The sequence below is a fragment of the Hippocampus bargibanti genome, linkage group LG06, assembly GCF_051943395.1.
Source record: "Hippocampus bargibanti isolate YZ-2025 linkage group LG06, ASM5194339v1, whole genome shotgun sequence".
Taxonomy (NCBI): domain Eukaryota; kingdom Metazoa; phylum Chordata; class Actinopteri; order Syngnathiformes; family Syngnathidae; genus Hippocampus; species Hippocampus bargibanti.
In genome coordinates, this window is record NC_142739.1 from 28,470,726 (window position 1) to 28,496,259 (window position 25,534).

Genomic DNA, 25,534 nt, shown 5'->3' on the forward strand with positions numbered 1-25,534 from the left:
TGTTAGCCCCTCGGAGTGCACGCGCAAAAAAAAAAAAAAAGAACATGAGAAAAGCATTATCACCTCTGGTTCGGAGGAGCACGGCTACATGCTACGTGACAGTCACCTCTGCGCCATCAGATCTTTCCTGAACTCACAGCAAACTGCGAAGTTGACCAAAAAGTCAAACACAAAGCCTTATTTGATACCCTTTAGTTCGTGCATTAGCTAGCTGTGTGTTTTAGTTTTTCTTGCGGGGGTGCCGATAAAGCGCTGGACAGACCTCTGGAAATCTTTTTTCCCTTCCACGAGGGTGCAGCATTTGCCTTTTGTCCATGTTAGCGCTTTGTTCCAGCTTCAGTTGTTGTTAAAGAGCTATATAAATCAATACCTATATCTGCACTCAAAAAAGAGGGGGTGTGGAAAATAGTCCCCCAGCCGTTGTGGCGTGTGTTTCCCGAAAACTAGTTTGTATGCCAAGATTATATTCTCGCAAATTTAAAGGACAACCGACGTCACTTTTTTGTTTCTTAACTGACATCAGAAAAACGTTTTATAGCATCTAAAATACCCAAAACACGCAGTATGCTATTTTTATTCAAATGCAAAACACCAATAAAAATGACTTAAAGTGTCCAAAATCTGCAAAATATTGAGCTGGGCATTTTCAGAAAGTCCCGCCCCCAGTTTGTGACGTCACGCCAAGACGTCTTGCATTGCTGGAGAATAAAAACAATGGCTTCAGATTCGGGGAATATGCTTTCTTGTTACTCATATGATTCAAATAGTTCTGAAGAGGAAAGCATACATGTTTGCAATCGATTAAAGAATTTATTCCGTGTCATTTTGAGCGGGGGGGGATATCGCACACAAAAATGGCCACCGCTGTTGTGAGAAATGAATCAGCCTGTTTCCACAGGCTGATAAATTCCTTCCATGGAGCTTGGACGCCCTCTTCTGCCAGCTTTTGGGTGCAACACAAGGTTTTCAGACCAAACAGTACAGCAAAATACATTGACGTGATGGAAGAACTGCTACAATCCGTCTACTTGTAGGTCAGGGGTGGTCCTTTAGTGACGTCACGTACAGACTCGTCACAAACTCAAAAACAAGACTTCCTGAATATTCAGCACGAGTCTTAAAACGTAAAATATAGCTATATGCGGTGGAATCTTTTTAAAATACGCTCAGTAGAAGTCATTTGAAGCCATTTTAGAAATTATGGACACAACTTGTCCGGAGACGTCGGTTGTTCGTAAGGCGAAGAGTTCATTAGCTAAAGCGTTCGTAAGCCGAGGTATCACTGTAATGAGCGATACAGACGTGTAAGAGAGGTTTCCAGAGAGCAGCAGGAAGGAAAAAAACAGCACGAAAACACATCTGCCCATTTATTCCCAACCGGGAGTTCATGAATGAAGATCACGTCGGTATTGCGGGCGAAAAGATTGAATGTTCGCCATCAGACTTGACGCCACTTTCGCCTTCTTAGCGCATGTGTGTTAAATCAAGTGAAAAAAAGCAGCGTGATCATGCCCGTTTTCGCACTTTAAGTCACGTCCGAACTCCATTCGCGGGTGGGATTGAACACTTACAATGGGAGGGAGGGTCATTTCACAAGATGGCTTTTTGCCAATTGAACCCACACTTCAAGTCAAATGGTTCTATTCCATCTTTCAGCTCTTACAACAAATTCGGGTGTCATTTTGGTCCTCCATACCCTGCCTGCCAATTGCTTGCGTGTTCTTTTAGAAAATCCCAAAACACAGTTTCCTTTTAGCAATCTATGAAAAGGTTACACAGACCTTTTAGCAATCTCTTATATCGAGATTGCCATAATTGCCATAATAATGCAGAATGATTAGAAATAGAAAATTTAGCGTTTTTGGCTTGTTTTTGTATTGTCTCAAGAAAAATTCAATAAATTTTATTTTGAACATTTTAAGGCCAAAGTATTCCATGAAAACCTCTAAGCAACATAAATATTTTTAACTCATTCCCTGCAAGACGATGTGCAAAAATGTGTCCACTCCAGTGCCAGGGTTTTTGTCATTGTCACTTGAATTCCAAGACCCACAGAATACAGGTAACATCCGACGTACAACCGAGTTCCGTTCCGACCAAACTGTCGTAAGTCGAAATGGTCGTAAGTCGAAACCCATTCAAAATGTTGACTAGCGACTTGGAGGTTAAATGACTCGCAAACTCCCCCCAGTGGTGCCATCACACGGTCGATTGCTGTGCGAGAGTGAGATTCAGGCTTGCTGGCCAGAATTGTTGTACGCGTTGCAGGCCTGCTAGCGCGTTGCGGTGGCAGGCGTAGAATTAAAAATTTAAAAATAGGGTCTGGAGGTTGTGGTCGTAAGCCAAACTGGTCATAAATCGGATGTCGCCTGTGTTAACATCTGACTTACCACCGAATTCCATTCCGACCAAGCGGTCGTAAGTCGAAATGGTCGTAAGTCGAAATCCATTCAAAATGTTGAATAGAGACTCTGAGGCTTAATGACACGCAAACTCCTCCCTCTGGTGCCATCACACAGTCGATTGCTGTGCAAGAGTGAGATGTTGGCTGGCTGGCCAAAATTGTCCTATGCGTTGCCGGCCTGCTAGCGTGCTGCGGTGCAGAATTACAATTTTAAAAATAGGGTCTGGAGGTCATGGTCGTAAGTACGGGTGGTCTTAAATCGAACTGGTCGCAAGTTGGATGTTACCTGTATAAGGCGCACCGGATTATAAGACACACCTTCAATGAATGTCATATTAGATAGCCAGCTAGATGAATAGCTAGGACCGGCAGGCCGGCAACGCGTATGACAATTTTGGCCAGCCAGCCAGCCAGCATCTCACTCTTGTGCAGCAATCGACTGTGTGATGGCACTAGAGGGAGGAGTTTGCAAGTCATTCAGCCTCCGAGTCTCTATGCAACATTTTGAATGGATTTCGACTTGCGACCATTTCCACTTACGACCGTTTGGTCAGAACGGATTTCGGTCGTAAGTCGGATGTTATCTGTATATGGAAACAGTTTGAAAATACACCATTCATTGGAAGTGCGCCTTATAGTCTGGAAAGTACGGAATTAAAGAAAAAAAACAGGTGAGGAGGGGGTGAAAGACAGAGAGTGTAGCGGACAGCAAAATGGCAAGGGAAGCAGGCAGCAGCTCAAGCAGCAAAAAAGGGGATGACTGATCCGCTCTGAGAGGCTTGGAGACAAGACGGACACACGCTAGCTTGCCGCAGATCGCGCAGGCCAATCGCTCGCCAGATAGCAAGCGGTGGCACAAGTCTCCCGTGGGACTTTCAAAAAGCCTTCAGCAACCCCGCCCCCCCCATCCCCTTCGCTGAATCGCACGCTGGCACCGATTCATCCGGCTGCACGCTCCCTGACTTTTTAGTCCATAAAAAGCCTCAACAGCCCCCACCCCCGCGCGCCCACGCCGACCGGACATTTTACTTTGCTCCTCCTCGCCCGATAAAGCCTCAACGGGAGGCGGCGTGATAGATTTTGTCACGGGGGGGGGGAAGAAAGACACGTGCCATGGAGCCATACGTGTGGGGGGGGGGGGGTGTCGAGGGAATAGCGCAATGACGAAAATAAGGAGGGCGAAATGCAAGTGAGCCAAGATGGCTCTTGTGATGTCATCACCAAAATGGCGGATCCGCCGTGGCGGGCAAAAACAAACAGTTTTTCAATTGCTGTTTAACGACATTCGCTTCTTTAACTAATGTAAAAGTATGTCACATGTGGCGCAGATCTTGCTAGCTATCTATTTGATATTTATTAGCCATCTATTTGCAGCTGAAAGCTCTATCCCCAATCGTGCTGAGACGGGCAGGGGGGCACAGTATATAACAATCTCCAAAAATCCCCCCTCCCCCAAAAAAATTAAATAAATCAAGCCCTTGTCTCCACTCTCAAACGCTGCTGGTAAATCCAATCCAACATGACCTTCATTTTTAACTGTGACTGTTTTATTTCCAGTATATGATAGCTGTCCATGTTAGCACATAAATCAATATATATATATCGTATTGTATTGTATTCTATTTAACCCTCAAGCAAGGCGAAATTGGATACCTCGTTGGCAACAAGAAGCCATTACGTATTTCCACCCGTTTATTTTTTTTTTTGAAGTTCGTTTTTAGCGGCTCATTAAAAAAAAAAAAAATGTCATGCAATCAAAGAAATAGCGTGAAATTGTCGACCAGGAGAAAAACGTTTTGATGGAAGGGAAAGGCCGAGGCGCCGTGAAGTGCTTGTCGGAGAGGCGCCGTCGATTCAAAGTAGGACACGCACATTTGCACACGTGCACAAACACACCCTATGGACGAATGGAGCAGCTGCGCCTTATAACCTCTTAATACGTGATAGTGTGTGTGTGTGTGTGTGTGTCTATGCGTGTCTGTATTTGCATGCATGTGTGTGTGTGTAAGTGTGTATGAACGCAAGTGTGTAGGCGTGTGTGAATGTGTGTGTGTGTGTGTTTGTGTGTGCGTGTGCATCTGTGTGTGTGCCTGCATGTATGTGTATGTGTACGTAAGTATGTGTGTGTATGTGTACGTACGTAACGCAAGTGTGTATGCGTGTATGTCTATATACTGTATCTACTGTGTGTGTGTGTGTGTGTGTATATGTGTGTGGTTTTGTGTGTGTGGTTGCGTGTGCATGTATGCGAATGTGTGTATGTATGTGAGTGTATGTGTATACGATAATGTGTGTGTGTGTGTGAGAGAGATGCGTGTGTATATATATATATATATATATACACACATGTGTGTGTGTGTTTAAATTTGCGTGTGCAAGTATGTATGTGTATGGGCACGTGTGTGCGTATGTATATATGTCTGTGCGTGTGCGCGAGTGTGTATGTGTATATATGCCTGTGTGTGTGAATCTGTATATATGCGTGCGTCTGAGAATCTGAATATGTGTGCGTGTGTGTGCAAATTTGTGTGTGCACGTGTGTATGTGTACACGTGTGTGTGCGTATGTATATATGTCTGCACGAATATATGTGTGTGTGTGTTTGCGTATGTGTATATATGCGTGTGTGTGTGTGTGAATCTGTATATATATATATATATATGTGTGTGTGTGTGTGTGTGTGTGTATGTATATATGTTTGTACGAATATGTGTGTGTGTGTTTGCGTATGTGTGTATGTGTATATATGCGTGTGTGTGTGTGAATCTGTATATATGTGTGTGTGTGTGTGTGTGTGTGTGTGTGTGTGTGTGTGTGCGTGCGTATGTATGTGTATCAATGTGTGTTCGTGTATGTGTGTGCGTGCCTGTGTGTACGAATGTGTGTGTGTGTGTGTGTGTGTGTGTGTGTGTGTGTGTGTGTGTGTGTGTGTGTGTGTGTGCGTTTCTCTGGGGATAACAATAGATGATGACACTTGGAATGTATTACCTTGTGTGATAAAAGTTGTATTCTATCTTTTTTTGGGGGTTGGCTGTGATTTCATCTTTGGAAAGAGTGACACGCTTTTGAATGGTTATGACGCCACCGGCGCGGTGTTGCCGAATTGAAGATGATGAAAAAAAAAAGTGCTGGGAATCATCACAGATCCCCCCCCAGAGACCCCCCACTCCATTTTCTTCCCAACACTATCCAGCAGCTTACATACAGTACGTCAGTAAGTGAAGAGAGTGCGTTTGACTGACCTCTGACCAAAGCGGTGACCTGGTCCCTTCCGGTCCCGACGCGGTTTTTGACCTCGCAGACAAACGTGGTGTTGACGGCTTCGTCCACCTTGAGGACTTTGAGTTGGTTGTCTTTGATTTGCACCGTGTCGGGCATCTCTCCCGTCATACTGGAGGAAGAAGATGGAACGACGAGGAGGTGTCATCATTCACAATTCCAATGATCAGATTTTGCTTTTGGGTGAATTGATTGAAGAGATGTTATGTAACAACAACAACAACACAAAAAATGGCCACTTTCTTTGATGTCAGCTTGTCTCCATAAAATATTCAATTTAGATATAAAGCGGAACATCTGATTCTACTGTACTGTACTATACTGGGAAATAATGACTCACAATTGTTTGGAAAGCAAACTGATTTTTGTTTTCGTCGACGTACATCTGAGTCAGTTAATCTTATTGATCAGCTAAATATTTCTTCCTTCCTCCCTCGATATCGAATATAAAAATATGATCAATCAGGACGATGTCAGCTCAAGATGTCATTTTCAGTTCCTATTTCAGATGATATTGTTTCCCCTATTTAGTTATCTATCTATCTATCTTTTACTTACTTATTTCTTTATTTATTTATTTATCTATTTATTCATTTAGTCATTTATTCATTCAGTCGTGTATTTATCTATTTATTCATTCATTCATTTGTGTATTTATTCATTTGTGTATTTTATTTATTTATTTATTTAGTTATTTAGTTATTCATTCATTTATTTACCTATTTATTTTGTTTCTTTTTTTGTTTATTTCTATATTTATTTGTATATTTATTCATTTATTCGTACATTCATTTGTGTATTGATCTAGTTATTTAACTATTCATTCATTTATCTATTTATCTGCTTATTTATTTATTAATATATTTATTGAACATTTTTTTTTACTTTTTTATTTCTATATTTATTTATTAATTAATGTATTCGTTCATTGATCTATTTATTTAACTATTCATTCATTCATTCATTTGTGTATTTATTTATCTATCTGCTTATTTATTTATTAATTAATATATTTATTTAACAATTTATTTTGTGACTTATTTGTTTATTTCTATATTTATTCATTCATTCATTCATGTATTTATCTATGCATTTATTTATCTATTTATTCATTCATTAATTTGTGCATTTATTTATCTATTTAGTCATTCATTCATTTCTGCATTTATTTATCTATTTATTTTATGACATTCATTTGTTTATTTCTATATTTGTGTATTTATCCATTTATTTATTTATCCATCTATTCATTCATTCATTCATTCATTCATTCGTGTAATTTTAATTACAGTAAAGTCTCGTTATATCGATATCGGATATATCGATAGTCCCGGTTATATCGATATTTTTTCGGACTCCCTTGAATATCGATATAACGAGACTTTACTATATATATATTTAGTTATGTATTTATCTATTTATCGATTAATTTATTTATTTCAATTTCCATGTTCATTCATTCACTCATTCGTTGTATTCATTTATCTCTTTACTCATTAATTTATATCCTCAAATGAAAAAATACGAGCGGAGGAAAAGCACCAGACGGATTGCGTTTCCCCTTCACGAAGGGTTAAAATCCGAGTCACCCGAATCCATTATGACAAATTAAGTGGCTATATTTCCATCAGCCCAACGCAGCGGTCGTACTTAAAAAACAAATCCGCTAACGACCGGTACGATTAATTGCGAGCTTGAAGATGACGTGGCAGCGCGACTCACCACTTCCACAGCACCGTCGTCGGCAGCGGATTGCCGCTGGCCTGGCAGGTCAGCAGCACATTTGTACGGCCCACGTACCAATTATTGTCATAACCCACGATTGTCACCTGGGGGGCATCTGGAGAAGGGAAAGAAAAAGAGCAGTGCAACGAATTAAAAGGAATTAACTTCAAGCATCGGGGAAAAGGAAAAAAAAAAAAAAAAAAAAAAAACGACGATCCGAGTCTTACATAAAACTTTGAGTTTCATCTGGAAGCTCTCGGGCGACGTTTGCGTCCGGTGCGACACCAGGCAGCTGATATCTTTGCCGTTGTCCGCCGCCGACGGAGCCAGGCGGTATTCGCTGGTGACCGACACCGTGTTATCCTGACCCGGTTTGGACGAGGTGGTGGCGTTGCCGTTGGCGGCGGTCACCCAGCGGATCTGCGCGGCGGGGCGGCCGTTGAGGGATTCGCAGCGGGCCACCACCATGGGTTTGGGGCCCGCTTCCACCGTTAAGGGGGAGGCGGAATTCTGGGGCTTCGCTGGAGGACAAAGAAGTGGAGAACGTTCAACATTGAAACTTTCAAAAGTGAATTTCCAGCGACGTTCAATTACGTTCGCTTAAAACCAGCGCACAAAAAAAAAAAAATAATTCAAAAATATCAAATTGAACGACATGTTATCTAGGTCATGGGTCGCCAACCCAAAATGTTGAAGGATAATAAATAACTTAATTATTAAAAAGCAGAGATTTATTTTATCTATACGTTTTGATATTTTTTAATATTATATTTTTTTTTTTTGCTCAGCAAATCTTTACATTTAACCTTTTGGCTTAGTTAGGTAGGTTGCTAGGTATCTAGCTAGCTAGGTAGGTATCTAGCGAGATAAAGTAGACAGCTAGATAGATACTAATATGTTTATATAGATACAGTACATACATATGCATATATATCTTTTTAAATATAAGTATTATATATATATATATTTAAATATATATATATATATATATATATATATATATATATATATATATATATATATATAGCCATATACCTGCCTCGCTAGCTAGCTAGCTACCTACCTACCAAAGCCAAAAGGTTAACAAAAAGACTGAGCAATAAAAATTATATAATAAAAATATATAGTACAATATATATGTATATATATTGTACCAATATATATATATATATATATATATATATATAGCCATATACCTGCCTCGCTAGCTAGCTTGCTACCTACCAAAGCCAAAAGGTTAACAAAAAGACTCGCTGAGCAATAAAAATTATATTATAAAAATATATAGTACAATATATATATATATATATATATATAGTACAATATATATATATATATATATATATATATATATATATATATATATATAGATATATATATATATATATATAGTACTATATTTTTATAATATAATTTTTATTGCTCAGTGAGTCTTTACGTTTAACCTTTGGCTTTGGTAGGTAGGTAGCAAGCTAGCTAGCTAGCGAGGCAGGTATAAGGCTAGCTAGCTAGCAGATAGATACTATATATACAATATATACATATATGTTCATATACGCATTCATATACGGTAAATATAGAATATATCTGTTGAGATTATGCCCTCACAAGCTCGGGATTCGGCCACAAACATGTTTTAGTGCGGTTGCTTTTTTTTTAAGTGATCCCAAAATCCAAAAATTGACTAGAATCCCTTGAGGGTATGATTAAATGGCAAACCTCACCCACTGGACTTTCCGAGTATGTGAGGAGGTTTTTTTTTGTGTGTGTGTGTGTGTGTGTGTGTGTGTGTGTGTGTGTGTTGCGGTGGGTCCTATAGTTCAACATTCCAGAAAAGCGGCGAGTCACAAACGACGAGGAGGAAGAAGAAAAGACAGAAAGCTGTCGACCATTTTGCAAGCTCGGCATGACTTCACTGTCATGCAGTCATTTGACAAGGCCCGCAGAGATGCACTCAAACGTGATAAATGACTTCATAAACTGTATTTATTGGTCATACTCGATGGTGCCATTTAAAAATGGCCGCCTATGAATGCAAATTGACGTGTAGCTCTATCCTCTACTGCATTCGGTTGGAGGTCGAGTAACATGTAACGACGCAAAAAAGAATTGGAGGTTCCATATTAGCAATTGCGGTTAACAAGCTAGCTACCCCAAAAAAATTCATCTTGATTTTGGTTGGCTCACTTAATTCCTAATCCAGCGATACCTCCGCTTATGAACGCTTTAGCTAACAAACTTTTCGCCTTACGAACATTAAATTCGCGGGAATATAATCTTGGTATACAAACTAGTTTTTGGGAAACACACGGACTAATACAATGGCTGGCAGACGAGTTTTTGGCGGAAGAACACCAAACCACACAGTCAAACAGCACCACCGTGGCTGGCGGACTACTTTTCCACACCCACTTTCTTTGAGTGCACTCAGTGCAGACGTGGTTTGTTATCGAGTGAAGATTTTTTGGGGACCAAAAGAGACCCCACCCCAGGCTCGTCTTAAGCCGAAGAGGACATAAAAGAAAATTATGGTCGAGCGAAAGAAGGAGATCATCAAAAAAAAAAAAAAAAAAAACGAACGAGGTGTACGTTTGTGTGACTTAGCATCTCAGTACCTGTATGCTAAGTCGACCATTGCTACGTGTGGCTAAGGGTGTTTCTGTGTTGTCTAAGCAACGGTCTCAGGCAATGGAAGAAGTTGAAAAACTTCTGTTTATTTGGATTAACGAAAAGCAGCTAACAGGGGACAGTGTGAGTGAGGGTATTATCGCAGAGAAAGCACGGCAGCGTCACTCAGATATCAAGAGGCAACTACATCGACCATCACAAAGGTAAATAAAACGGCTTAATTATGCAGTACAGTTTATTTCTTTAATTAAAATACAATAGCATGTTTTATATACATAAAAATGTATATTTTGTGTAGTTTTAAGGCTTATTTAGTAGAAAAATATATTTTATGGGGGACATGGGAACGCATCATTCTTATTGTAATGGTTTCTTATGGGAAATAAATGTTTGGCAGACCAACTTTTCGACTTACAGACACTTTCTGGAAACCGATAAAGTTCGTAAACGGAGGTATTCCTGTACATAATTTACCGTGACGACCCCTAACTCAAATCCGAAACCACATGTGTCAAAGTCGAGGCCCGTGGGCCAGATGTGGCCCACTACGCCACTTTATACGGCCCGCAAAATCAAATCAAACACGGCAACTTCCTTGATGCTTGCCAAAATATGGACCCAATTTCAAATTCGTAAATGTAATAAATAAGTGAGATATTCAAAAAAATGTCCCGCGGCGAAAATTGGCGTGACACTCCGAAACCTCGACAACCTGAACTGTTCCAAGCCTCATTAAAAACCAAAACCCGAAGGCTTAATTGCGGCGCGGTCAATTTCTAAGCACGTAAACACCAAGCTTGAAGTATTGCGAATTGTCACGTAAGCCATAAAAAGCTACAAATGCTCCCCTTTCAAGTGGCACTTCCAGTAATAAGATCCATTCTGTGTTCCATTATGCTTATTAGCATTTGACTTTTTAGCCTATCACCATGGATACACTGGTGAAAAAAGTACACGCACGTACGCACACGTACGAATACATTTGCAGGACGGGTAGTTTGGAAGGAGTTTGCAATTTTTTGTTGTTTTTTTTGGTTTGGGGGTGTCCACACTTTCAGCACCGGGGGCCATATTTGGCGTGTTTAAAAAAAAAGGGTAATAAATAATAAAAAACAATGAAAGATAAAAAAAATAAAAATAAAAAATAAATAAAATAATAAAATAATAAAATAATAAAATAATAAAATAATAAAATAAATAATAAATAATAAATAATTAATGATTAATAAAAACAATAAAAACAATAAAAATAAATAAATAATAATAAAAATAATTTACAAAATAATACAAATAATCATTAAAATAATAATAATAATAACAATAATAACAATAATAATAATAACAATAACAATAACTATAACAACAATAATAATAACTATAATAATAATTATAATAATAATAAGAACTATAATAATTATAATAATAAATGATACATGATAAATGATTAATAATTAATAAAACTAAATAATAATAATAATAATAGTAAAACTAAAACTAAAAATAAATAAATAATAATAATAACAATAATAATGATAATAAATTTGATTTGCAAGAACCTTTCAAAGCTCTCAAGGTCACTTTACAGTCACTGGATCAGTTTTTCTCAGGGTGAGCAGCGGCAGCCACATCCGCCAGCGTTCACTCAACCCGAAAGTAACTCAAATAGATGGAAAGCTAGCTAGCTAGCTAATAGATAGCTATTAGATAGATGGCTAGATAGCTAATATATAGCTAGCTAGATATAACTCAAATTGAAAAAAAAAATTAGCTAGCTACCGTATTTGCTATGAAACAACAAGATCGAGACTTACTGAGCATGACCAGTTGGGTGATCCCCCGCTGGTGTCCGATGGGGTAGGAAGCGAACTCGCAGATGTACTTTCCCTCATCCGTCATGCGAACATCGCTAATCTGGATGGAGGGGCTGTCCATGTTGGGGGGGCTCTGCGTGAAGCTGACCCTACCCTTGAGCGGCGAGTCTGGGTAGGTGGGTTCGAAGACGGGGTGCATGACGGCGATGCTGGTCCGATCTCCCTCTTTGGGTTCGTAGATCCAGGTGACCTGTAAAGGGGGCGCTTAATCAGTGACTGCGCTTTTGTTGCGTTTTTAGGGCAGCATGGATACAATGGCGCAGATATGAATATGGATGGGGTATCACGACCCTCCGCAAGCCCCCCACTCCCTCCTAGCCCGTCTCAGCTGCTCCTAGAGCCTTTTCACTTCATTGAGATGCAACTAAGGAGTGTTTGCCATGACCATAGTCACCCCACCCGTAGGCTAAACTACAGTTTAGTATTGTTTTGCCTCGCGTTGGCTAACGTTAAAGGACAACCGACACCATTTTTTTGTTTCCTAACTGACATCAGCAAAACGTTTTATAGCATCTAAAATACCCAAAACACGCAGGCTGATATTTTTAGTCAAATGCAAAACACCAATAAAAATGACTTAGTGTCCCAAAACTACTTCAAAATGACCTCAGAAATGGCAAGTTTCAGAAGGTCCCGCCCCCTTGTTCGTGACGTCACGCCAGGATACTCCAGACACAAAACAACAATGGCTTCAGGGAGCTTCAGATTCGGAGAAGATGCTTTCTTGTTACTCATCCAGTTATGAATATGATTCAAATACAGTAAAGTCTCGTTATATCGATATTCTCGGGAGTCCGAAAAAATATCGATATAACCGGGACTATCGATATATCCGATCCTGCGCGCATGTAATTTTCTCCTTGCATTCATGGAAATAGTATCGGAATAAGCAGTACTATCGATATAACCGATATCGATATAACGAGACTTTACTGTAGTTCTGAAGAGGAAAGCATACATGTTTGCAATTGATAAAAGAAGTCCTTCCGTGTCAATTCGAGACGTCTGGACTCCAATGTAGCTCCCAGAAAATGCACAAGATGGCGCACAAGCTCTGTTGGAAATGGACTGATTTGTCTGCTGAAAATGTGCGTCCACTTTTATGGTGTTACCGCAATTGGTAGTGTTGGTGCGACACACAACGATTCACCATCGCGTTATTTATGTAGTTTTCCTTCTAATTTCGCCATCAACACGGATCAACACGATGTTTACAGACCAAACAAAGTACCCATCATGCATTGTGTGTCGCTTTCTCATGACATGACGTCACGTCGGGGATTGTTATCAACTCGAAAACAAGACTTCCTGAATTTTTAGCGCGAGTCTTAAACCGTAAAATACAGTGAGACCTCAACTTACAAACACCTCAACTTACAAACTTTTTGTCTTACAAACGTCAAATTTCTGAAAATTAAACCTTATAATAAGCACTATTTTCATAATACACACCCACCACGGCTGGCGGAGTGATCTTCGGCGAAAGCACATGACCGAACAGCACCAGAGGTTAAGTTACCAACAGTCCTTATGGAAGGTGACACTCCTTCCATAAGCCATCAACAACCATCAAAAAGGTCAATAAAACTTTATTTTACAGCACAGTTTATTTCTTTAATTACAGTCCCCATGTAATGTGCCTCTCTTTCCAAACAGCAATTCCCTTTGACCTCCAACGCCATTCCATCAAGCCATAAATGACCATAACAAATGTAAATAAAGTGACTTTATGATACAATGCAGTGCATTTCTTTCATTACAATACAATTACACATTTATTATACATAGGATAAGGTATGTTGTGTGTAGTTTTAAGGCTTATTTAGTTGAAAAGTATATCTTATGGAAACCTGGGAACAGATTATTCCCATTTTAATGGTTTCCTATGGGATTATTTTTTTTAGATACACACTTTTCGCCTTACACACTCTGTCTGGGAACCAATTAAGTTCGTAAGTTGAGGTCTCACTGTGCGGTGGAATCTTTGTAAAATACGCTCAGTAGAAGTCATTTGAAGTGATTTTACAAATTATGGATCCCAACTGACCATGTTGAGCTGAATCCCGGTGGTGTCCGTGAAGGCACATCGCAAGTTGACCGTCTGGCCGGGATACGACAAGACCTCAGGCTCCACTTTCACACGCTGACCAGAAGCCCCTAAACACACAAAAAAGAAGGAAAAAAAAAGACGCTTTCATTTTCTGCCGCTCGCAAGAGGAGATGAGGAAAAAAAAAAGATGCGCATCATAAACTGGGAGTGATAAATGGGAGACGTCCGCCGCAACAGATGAACCCTGGCAAGTAGGCCATGAGACTTTTGCTGCCGCGTGACCGTGTGTCTGCTTGGACATAGCAGGAGAAAAATAAAATATAAAAACAACCCCCCTCCCCTTAAAAAAAAAAAAAAAAAGTGGTCATTTATCATCCGGATGGCCCTCGCTGCTCTATCACCACCCACTTGCTGATACCAAGACGGTCCTTTTGCAGCAAAATAAATCTACTTTTGTTGCCGGGCGAGAAACTGAGCAATGGAGCTGTGTGTGTCAGTTTTTTTGTACGGCTATACTTGTGAGGACAATCAGGGATTATATACCATACGTAGTGAGGACATTTTTGACAAGTTTTCACAAGTTTGTCCATTCTAAAGGGTCTTCTAGAGGGTCTATATGTGCATCTGTTAAAGTTTCAGAAAGGTCCTCACAAATTCACCCAAAATGATTTTTTGGTGTGTATTTTCATTTCACTTGGATACACACACTTTTTACTCACTGTGTGTGTTTATGTGTGTGTGTGTGCGTGGTTCATGAGAGGAAAAAGTTCATACCACAAAAAGTAAAACAATATTTTAACCAAATTCACTACAGGGGTGAGGACTTTGAATGTACCCAATTCAGAAACCTCACTCCCGCTGTTGTTTCAGTTTCAAGTCCACTTTTTATTTCTTTGTTTTTAAAGAAGTTGAAGTGGGAAATGGGGTGACATTTAGTGTTCAAATGGAACACAAGTTCTCTAAACTTATCAGCAACGGTGGTCCTCACTCCTTATCTGGAGTGATCCGGACCTCACAAAACTTTTGAAACAGGAATGTGTGTGTGTGTGTGTGTGTGTGTGTGTGTGTGTGTGTGTGTGTTTATGTGTGTGTGTGTGCGTGGTTCATGAGAGGAAAAAGTTTATACCACAAAAACTAAAACAATATTTTAACCAAATTCACAACAGGAGTGAGGACTTTGAATGTACCCAATTCAGAAACCTCACTCCTGCTGTTGTTTCAGTTTCAAGTCCACTTTTTATTTCTTTGTTTTTAAAGAAGTTGAAGTGGGAAATGGGGTGACATTTAGTGTTCAAATGGAACACTAGTTCTCTAAACTTATCAGCAACGGTGGTCCTCACTCCTTATCTGGAGTTATTCGGACCTCACAAAACCATTAAAACATGAATGTGTGTTTGTGTGTGTGTGTGTGTGTGTGTGTGTGTGTGTGTGTGTGTGTGTGTGTGTGTAATCCATGTCTCTGTGTGAAAATGTAATTACTTGTATGAGTAAGCCGGCATGAAGTATGTGTCAGCAAGATGGCACCTGTTTCAAGTCAAAAGTGGATTACCTGCAAATACGCAACCTATAATTTGGGCAACGGGGAATGTTTATGTGCACTCTCGCACGTGAGCTGACAATGTACACACTGCGAGTGTTTTTTCCAATCCGACTGCCGCGTTACGAAGTTAATCGCCCCGCGGCAGAAAGTTAAAGCTGACGATTTAAGGGCTTGTGGTTTGAACGCTGATGTAGTTTTACTCCAATCCTATAGGGGGCGCTAAACAGTTACAAATTCTTGAAACGCAATGGAGGCCTAGTCGATTAATTGTTTTGAAATGATCAAAAATTGGCAGTTTATTTTTCGTTTGTTTGTTTAGAGAAATGACATTCTAACAAGGGCTTTGTAGTCGACAACTAATGAGATGAATCGATTTTGTATTTATTTATTTAACTATTCATTCATATGTATTTATTGATGTATTTATTTATGTATTTTTCTATTTGTGTATTTTGTGTTTATGTATTTATTTATGTATTTTTCTATTTATGTATTTTGTGTTTATGTATTTATTTATGTTTTATTTATTCAATCATTCTTTTAACTAGAGTACACGCCGGCGCATGTGGCTGCCGCTGCTCACCCGCAGAAAAACTTAACCTATGACTGTAAAGTGACCTTGAGAGTTTTGAAAGGGGCTTATAAATTAAATGTATTCTTCTTCTTCTTCTTCTTATTATTATTATTAACTATTCATTCATTAATTAATTTATTTATTTAGCTATTCATTTGTTTAATTGTGTTTATTTATTTGGTTATTTATTTATTCATCTGGGTATTTATGTATCGATATATTTGTGTGTGTATTTATTTGATAATGGGTGAATCAATACTACCAATTATAATACTAATACTAATTATAATACTAATAATACTAATTATAATACTGATTATAATACTCATAGGACTACTCATACTACTTACTACTCATACTCATACTACTACTACTACTACTCATACTCATACTACTACTACTACTCATACTCATACTAATACTACTACTCATACTCATACTACTACTACAACTCATACTCCAACTCCTATTCAACAGTAGCCAAAATGGAACCAAAATGGAACTGTATAGTGCCACTAAGCAGTTTTTTTGACGACGATACTAGTGCAGCGTGTTCTACCGGAAACAAATTCCTTGTGTGTTCTACATACTTGGCAATAAAGATGATTCTGATTCTGATACTCCAACTCATACTCCAACTCATACTCCTACTCATACTAATACTCCTACTCATACTAATACTACTACTAATACTCCTACTACTACTACTACTCATACTCATACTACTACTACTACTACTCATACTACTACTACTACTACTACTAGTACTACTCATACTCATACTACTACTACTACTACTCATACTACTACTACTACTCCTACTAGTACTACTCATACTACTACTCATACTCATACTACTACTACTACTCCTACTAGTACTACTCATACTACTACTCATACTACTACTCATACTACTACTACTACCCATACTACTACTACTACCCATACTACTACTACTACTACTACTCATACTACTACTACTACTCATACTACTACTCATACTCATACTACTACTCATACTCAACAGTAGCCAAAATGGAACCAAAATGGAACTGTATAGTGCCACTAAGCAGTTTTTTTGACGACGATACTAGTGCAGCGTGTTCTACCGGAAACAAATTCCTTGTGTGTTCTACATACTTGGCAATAAAGATGATTCTGATTCTGATACTCCAACTCATACTCCAACTCATACTCCTACTCATACTAATACTCCTACTCATACTAATACTACTACTAATACTCCTACTACTACTACTACTCATACTACTACTACTACTACTCATACTACTACTACTACTACTCATACTACTACTACTACTAGTACTACTCATACTCATACTACTACTACTACTACTCCTACTAGTACTACTCATACTACTACTCATACTCATACTACTACTACTACTCCTACTAGTACTACTCATACTACTACTCATACTCATACTACTACTCATACTACTACTACTACCCATACTACTACTACTACCCATACTACTACTACTACTCATACTCATACTACTACTACTACTCATACTACTACTCATACTCATACTACTACTCATACTCAACAGTAGTCAAAATGGAACCAAAATGGAACTGTATAGTGCCACTAAGCAGTTTTTTTGACGACGATACTAGTGCAGCGTGTTCTACCGGAAACAAATTCCTTGTGTGTTCTACATACTTGGCAATAAAGATGATTCTGATTCTGATACTCCAACTCATACTCCTACTCATACTAATACTCATACTAAAACTTATACTAACTCATACTCGTACTAATACTAATACTAATAGTAATAGTAGTACCCTTGCGCACACTGAGCAGCAAAACGAATTCACCTTTAACGTAAACAATTAACGTCGGATCTCGTTCGACCGTTTTGCGTCGAGCCAAAACTGCTGCAAAACGACGGACGAGAAGTGAAGTGAAGCGAAATAAAAGAGAAAGGGCAACGCCGTCTTTCTTTTTTTGACGAGCAATCAACTCCATACCTTTTTCTTCTCTGGGGAGATGTGAGATATCAATATGAGCGGCGAGGAATGAGGGAGAAGAAAAGAGCATGAGGGAGAAAAGAAGAAGAAGAAGAAGAAAAAAAAAACAAGGGCCTTTTTCCAAGAATAACAGCGGCTCTCTCCGGACCAAGGGCCAATTTGCAACCGCAAAACAACACTTGCAAACCACAGAGGAGCTTTTTGGACAAGCACCAGGCGATGGGCCGCCACGACGCAAGCTAGCTGTTTTTTTTTTCCTTTCTTTCTTTCTTTGTTTATTTTTTTTTTCTTTTCTTTCCTCTTCCAGACATGAGTAATTCCTACGCATGGCTTCGTTGGCATCATTTGCATCTGCGGGGCACAATCTCGCCTCCGTCCGTCAAAGTCGAACTAGCCCAAATTAGCTCTAGGATGGGAAGTTGCACTTAAAGGACAACCGACATCACTTTTTCGTTTCCTGACATCAGAAAAAACGTTTTATAGCATCTAAAATACCCAAAACACGCAGTATGATATTTTTAGTCAAATGCAAAACACCAATAAAAATGACTTAAAGTGTCTAAAATCTGCAAAAAATTGAGCTGCGAATTGGGCATTTTCAGAAAGTCCCGCCCCCATGTTCGTGACGTCACGCCAAGACGTCTTGCATTGCTCGAGAATCAAAACAATGGCTTCAGATTCGGAGAATATGCTTTCTTGTTACTCGTCCAATTATGAATATGATTCAAATAGTTCTGAAGAGGAAAGCATACATGTTTGCAATCGATTAGAATTTATTCCGTGCCATTTTTGAGGCAACATTGGCGGTAAATGTATAACCCAAAAAGAGGCAGAAAATGGCGTCCAAGCTCCTGTGAGGAATTAATCAGCCCATTTCCACAGGCTGATAAATTCCCTCCATGGAGCTTGGTCGCCCTCTTCTGGCGGCTTTTGGGTGCAACACGAGGTTTTCAGACCAAACAAGTACAGCAAAATACATTGACGTGATGGAAGGTATCTTTTTTTCGGTCAGGGGCGTTAGTTCAGTGATGACACGTACGGACTCATCACCAACTCAAAAGCAAGACTTCCGGAATAGTCTTAAAACGTAAAATATAGCTACATGCGGTGGAATCTTTCTAAAGCACGCTCAGTAGAAGTCATTTGAAGACACCACCACATATAATATATACAGTGCAGTGTATTTCTTTCATTAGAATACAATAGCACATTTATTATACATAGAATAAGGTATGTTGTGTGTAGTTTTAAGACTTATTTAGTTGAAAATGATATTTTATGGAGACCTGGGAACGGATTATTCTCATTTTAATGGTTTCCTATGGGAAATTAATTTTTGGGATACACACTTTTCGCCTTACACACAATGTCTGGGAGCCAATTAAGTTCGTAAGCCAAGGCCCCACTGTAATTATATTAGTGGTATATTATATAGAATATATATTATTATTGATCATGATATTTGAAGAGAAAGGGGCGAGATAACAAGAAAGCAAAAATGTGGGGTAGGGAGGGGTCAAGGATACAAGAACAAAAAAGATGGCGAAAAGACGGTTGGAGGGGAGGAGAGCGCCAAAGACGTGTGTCGCCTACGAGTGACACTCCAGACAGCGACGGGTGCCCTCGACATCTTCCAGTCATCAACTTGTGTCGTTGACGGTGATGTCGGCTGGCGGCTAGCCAAACGCGGGCAAACATTCAACCGCGATCTTCTGACTGCTCACGGTGACATTTCCATACTTTCCACCATTGGTGTGTGCGAAGAGGAAAATGAGAAAAGGGGGTTGAGGGTAAGGGGGTGGATGAAAGGGTGCGAGGAAGAGAATATCGTGCCAGGAATACGGAAGAGGCGGCGCGCAGGAAAAGGACACGGAGCAAAGAGGGGGTGAAACAATGCGAGAAACAAGGTTAACGGGAGACGGCCCAAGGGGGACGACGACAAAAGAGTGACAAATAAGCGGGTGAGAAAGACAGGGATGAGAATGAAAAATGAGAAAAAAAAGTCTGGGGAAAAAAAGATGGGGTGGGTGGGGGGCGTCACACGCACATATATCATCATCCAGTCAATTTCTAGGCACATTTCAAAACTCTCAAGGTCACTTTACTGTCACAGGATGAGTTTTTTCTGTGGGTGAGCAGCGGCAGCCACACGTGACATCGTTCACTCAACCCGGAAGTAACTCAAATAGATAGAAAGCTAGTAAGCTAATTGAATGCTAGCTAGTTAATAGATAGCAAGCTAAATAGATAGCTAATGTTTCTCAAACACTGTACACAAACACACAAACACAGTAGATAGAAAGCTAGCTAATAGATAGCTATATAGCTAATAGCTATGTAATAATAATAATAATAATAACAGCAATAATACCTTTAATTTATACGCGACTTTCATAGGCGTTCACTCAACCCGGACTAACTCAAATGGATAGCAAGCGAGCTAGCTAGTGAATAGATAGCTAATAGCTAGCGAATAGATAGCTAATAGATATCGAATAGATAGCTAATGGCTAGCGAATAGATAGCTAATAGCTAGCTAATAGCTGGCAAATAGATAGCTAATAGCTGGTGAATAGATAGCTAATAGCTGGCAACTAGATAGCTAATAGCTGGTGAATAGATAGCTAATAGCTAGCGAATAGCTATTTATAAATGCGATTTCAATAAAATGTCAGAATGTATTATTTAAAATAACTGTGATAAGCAGATCCATGCAAATCTGACTGTTAGCCTCATGTATCATTTCATTCTGAGCAGACATTTTAGTATTGTTGAATAAAGATAAACAAAGCAGTCGTGTTTGGTGAGGCGCTTCCTCGTGTAGCGTCCATTGTTAGCGGATAGATTAGTATTGTTCAATAAAGATTTGTAAAAAAGCAGTTGTTGTCCGGATTTAGAACGGATTATTTTTTTTTACATTGATTATAATGGAAAGTCCTGTTTCGGTTTTTGAACAAAGCGGTTTTCAAACAGGTTCCCGGAACAAATTATGGTCGAAAACAGAGGTACCACTGTATTTAGTTTTATCTGGTCATTTTGGTCTGAAAAAGCCGGAAATCCGCCAATCGGCGGAAAATTCTCATCCCTGGAAAGACAGAGAGGGTGAAAAATGGAGCTCGTCAGGTGGCCCCCGGTGGAAAGAAGTGGCGCGGGAAGAAAGAAACAGAGCGAGGCGGCGGCGCAACCTGACCTTGTATAAAACACTTGTCATCCCGCACACGTGCGGGCAGACACGCACACTGAACACCAATATACAATAAAAAAATATATATCATTCAACAAAAAGCTCTACTATCTTCATGACAACAACAAGGCGTTCTAAAGTGTGGACGACAGACCAAATCATCAGTCTGACTTCGTTGGTGACTTACGTACACACTATCGGTTGACGACGAGGCACTCGAAAGCGACCCGAGCGGTAGCGGTAGATAGCTAGCTAGGCCTTTACTCAACCCGGAAGTAACTCAAATAGATAGAAAGCTAGCTAGCTAATAGATAGCTAACAGATAGCTAATTATCCCTGACACAACAAGGGAGTAACAAATAGATATAAAGCTAGCTAGCTAATAGATAGCTAACAGATAGCTAATTAGCCCCGACACAACAAGGGAGTAACAAATAGATATAAAGCTAGCTAGCTAATAGATAGCTAACAGATAGCTAATTAGCCCCGACACAACAAGGGAGTAACAAATAGATATAAAGCTAGCTAGCTAATAGATAGCTAACAGATAGCTAATTAGCCCCGACACAACAAGGGAGTAACAGATATAAAGCTAGCTAGCTAATAGATAGCTAACAGATAGCTAATTAGCCCCGACACAACAAGGGAGTAACAAATAGATATAAAGCTAGCTAGCTAATAGATAGCTAACAGATAGCTAATTAGCCCCGACACAACAAGGGAGTAACAAATAGATATAAAGCTAGCTAGCTAATAGATAGCTAACAGATAGCTAATTAGCCCCGACACAACAAGGGAGTAACAAATAGATATAAAGCTAGCTAGCTAATAGATAGCTAACAGATAGCTAATTAGCCCCGACACAACAAGGGAGTAACAAATAGATATAAAGCAAGCTAGCTAATAGATAGCTAGCTAGGCCTTCACTCTTTTGAAACCAAACACCACCCGCGTCGCCCCTATTCCCTTCGAGGCTGACTTTGACGCCTAATGGCATCCATGGCCTCCGCGTGATCCCCATTCTGGCGGAGAAGAAGCGCTGCATCTGAAAAGGGGGGGGGGGGGTCGCATCACCTAAAATATCCAACGGCCTTCGCAGCTAACACAATCCGTCACTTCATCAAGCTAGCGACTGACAGGTTGGGCCACTAGCGAATCGCCCCGACGGTGTCTGTGACTCGCCTCCCTTTCAGATGGCGTGTCGAAATAAGTGGTAGAATGAAATACGATCGCAGTTGGTGCAGAAAATGAGTAAACCGTTTTCAAGTGACCAATCGCAGTATTTTTGGAGTATAACAGAATTGCAAATTGCTACTATACAGTTAGATTTGCGTTGAGAGAGTCAATGGCAAGAGGGAAAAAGCTGTTTAAAGGACAACCGACATCACTTTTTTGTTTCCTAACTGACATCAGAAAAACGTTTTATAGCTTCTAAAATAGCCAAAACACGCAGTATGATATTTTTAGTCAAATGCAAAACACCAATAAAAATGACTTAAAGTGTCCTAAATCTGCAAAAAAAAATGAACCCGGAAGTGGCCAGTTTCAGGAGGTCCCGCCCCCTTTGTTCGTGGCGTCACCCCAAGACGTCTTGCCTTGCTGGAGAATCCAAACAATGGCTTCAGATTCGGAGAATATGCTTTCTTGTTACTCGTCCAGTTATGAATATGATTCAAATAGTTCTGAAGAGGAAAGCGTACATGTTTGCAATCGATTAAAGAATTTATTCTGTGCCATTTTGAGGCAATAGGGGGGGAAATGTCGCACCCAAAAAGGCAGAAAATGGCGACAAAGCCGTGTAAGGAATTAATCAGCCCGTTTCCACAGGCTGATTAATTTCTTACACAGAGCTTTGTCGCCCTCTTCTGCCTCTTTTTGGTGCAACATGAAGTTTTCAGACCAAACAAGTACAGCAAAATGCATTGACGTGATGGAAGGACTGAATCCTTCCATCACGTCCTTAGGACTGCTACAATGTGTTCTTTTTTCGGTCAGGGGCGTTCCTTCAGTGACGTCACGTACGGACTCGTCACCAACTCAAAAACAAGACTTCCGGAATATTCAGCGCGAGTCTTAAAATGTAAAATATAGCTATATGCGGTGGAATCTTTGTAAAATACGCTCAGTAGAAGTCATTTGAAGCCATTTTACAAATTATGGACACAACTTGTCCGGAGACGTCGGTTGTCCTTTCAGCGAGGCGTTTTATTAAAGCGGAATCAGGATGGCTTCCCGGGCCAACCCGATCACAGCTTGACAGCCTCCATTTTTCGTTTTTTTTTTCCCCCCCCCGAAGGCAGCACCCGTGTAATGAAATGAGGTTATTCCTCGACACCACCGGAGCAATTTGGGCAGGAACACAATGAATGTCAACGTCGGCCCGAACGCTTGCCTGCCTGCCAGGGCCGGCGGTGACCCAAACGTCCACAAATATGATTAAAATGCAAAAAGAGCTCTGTTTTTTTTTTACTCTAAGGTCAAGTGGGTCAGATGGTTTTGTGCTCCAGCCTTAAATACGAGCTTACGCTAACCTTCAAAAGACGGAGCAGCTTGGTCAACGTTTTTTAAAAAGGAAGTCCTTGATTTAATGATTTAATTCACACAAATCTATATCTATACATCTATACATCTATATATATATATATATATATATATATATATATATATATATATATATATATATATCTAGCGATATTGCTATGTCTATCTACATCTCTATATCGATACCTCTATATATATCTATCTCTATCTACTGTATATCTATGTTTCTATGCCTATACCTACGTATGTCTAAATCTATATTGCTATGTATATATCTATATCTCTATGTCTATATATATCTATATCCATGTCTATCTATATCGATTTCTCTATGTATATACTGTATCTGTATCTACATCTCTGTCTATACTGCATCTCTATGTTTACATCTATCTATATCCATATCGATATGTCTATACTGTATCTATCTCTATGCCGATATCTATCTATATCTATATGTTTATCTATATATCTACGTCTATATCTATCTATAACTATATCTGTATCCATCTACAACTATGTTTAGATCTCTATATCTATATCTACCTGTCTATATCTGTACCTCTATGTCTATATCTATCTATATCTCGATGTCAATACCTATCTATATCTATATGTATCTATGTCTATATCTGTATCTCGATATCTATAAATCTGTCTATATCTACCTATGTCTATAACTGTATCTCTATATCTATCTATATCTATATCTCTATCTATCTGTAGTGCATTGCAAGTACAGTAACACTGGTCCTCTTTTATATAAAAACAAGTATGTGTGTATGCGGTTCCTTAAGCCACGCACGTTTTCTTTTCTTGAAATATAGAAATCTCCAGGCGTCATCTTAGCTGTGACATTTTTTTTTTCTCACGCTAACATGCTCCAAATTTAGAAACTCATTGACTCATTTGGACCGGCGCACACAAGTCCCCACCCCCGCCCCCAACCCACACACACACACACACACGCCGCTCATTTGTTCTGATAAATGTTAGCCGCTTCACTGGCATGAACTGCCAAACAAAATAATTCATGACATTTATGACACTCTGATTTTTACCTGACAGCAAGCTAGCTTGCTAGCGAATAGATAGCTATTCGCTAGTGAATATATAGATAATAGCTAGCCGGCTAGAAAGCCAGCTAGCTAGTTAAATAGCTAACTCAAATAGATAGAAAGCTAGCCAGGTAACAGCTAGTTAACAGCTAGCTAGCTAGATACCTAGCTAATAGATAGAAAGCTAGCTAATAGCTATCTAGATAGCGAGATTATAGATGGATAGCTAATAGTGGATAGCGAGCTAGCTAATAGATAGCTAGATAGTGAGATAGCTAGCGAGCTATTTCACCATCTAGCTCTAGCTAGCTAGTTAAATAGGTAATAGACAGAAAATAGATAGCAAGCTAGATAGGTAACTAATAGCTAGTTAATAGATAGCTAGTTAATAGCTAGTTAATAGATAGCCAATAGATAGATAGCTTGCTAGCCAATAGATAGCTAGATAGATAGCAATATAGATAACTCATAGCTAGCCGGCTAGCTAGTTAAATAGCTAATAGTCAGCAAAGAGAAAGCAACGCATTTGCCCTCCATGAAACACACCAAGTTGCACGGCAACGGGTCGTGCGACCTTCACGTCGACGCACAGATGTGTCAGAGCGCCCCGTAGCACGCCGACACGCACGCCGGCGCACACTTGGGTGTACTTTGGTATGCAGAGAGCAAAGCGGGAAGGGCA

General features: G+C 39.5%; 2 protein-coding genes across 5 annotated transcripts in view; one reads left to right on the forward strand and one right to left on the reverse strand.

The window, feature by feature from the left end:
* Positions 1–25,534, forward strand: part of rabac1 (Rab acceptor 1 (prenylated)) — a 150,726-nt gene that overhangs the window by 116,637 nt on the left and 8,555 nt on the right. Inside the window, exon 7 of one of the 2 annotated variants that reach the window (XR_016115444.1) lies at positions 22,642–22,665. The exons of the other annotated variant lie outside the window; for it this stretch is intronic. The gene's annotated coding sequence lies outside the window, so the exon portion shown is untranslated. Of the gene's footprint in view, positions 1–22,641; positions 22,666–25,534 lie in introns of those variants that run through there. 2 annotated transcript variants of the gene reach the window in all.
* The window catches only part of LOC148897104 (nectin-2), a 133,851-nt gene that overhangs the window by 53,135 nt on the left and 55,182 nt on the right, over positions 1–25,534 (reverse strand). For all 3 annotated transcript variants that reach the window (XM_088999782.1, XM_088999781.1, XM_088999780.1), the window contains exons 2-6: positions 13,955–14,064; positions 11,848–12,097; positions 7,636–7,929; positions 7,406–7,523; positions 5,647–5,795 (exon numbers count right to left, since the gene is read on the reverse strand). In XM_088999782.1, the coding sequence (XP_088855908.1) occupies positions 5,647–5,795; positions 7,406–7,523; positions 7,636–7,929; positions 11,848–12,097; positions 13,955–14,064 (921 nt within the window). The remainder of the gene's footprint in view (positions 1–5,646; positions 5,796–7,405; positions 7,524–7,635; positions 7,930–11,847; positions 12,098–13,954; positions 14,065–25,534) is intronic.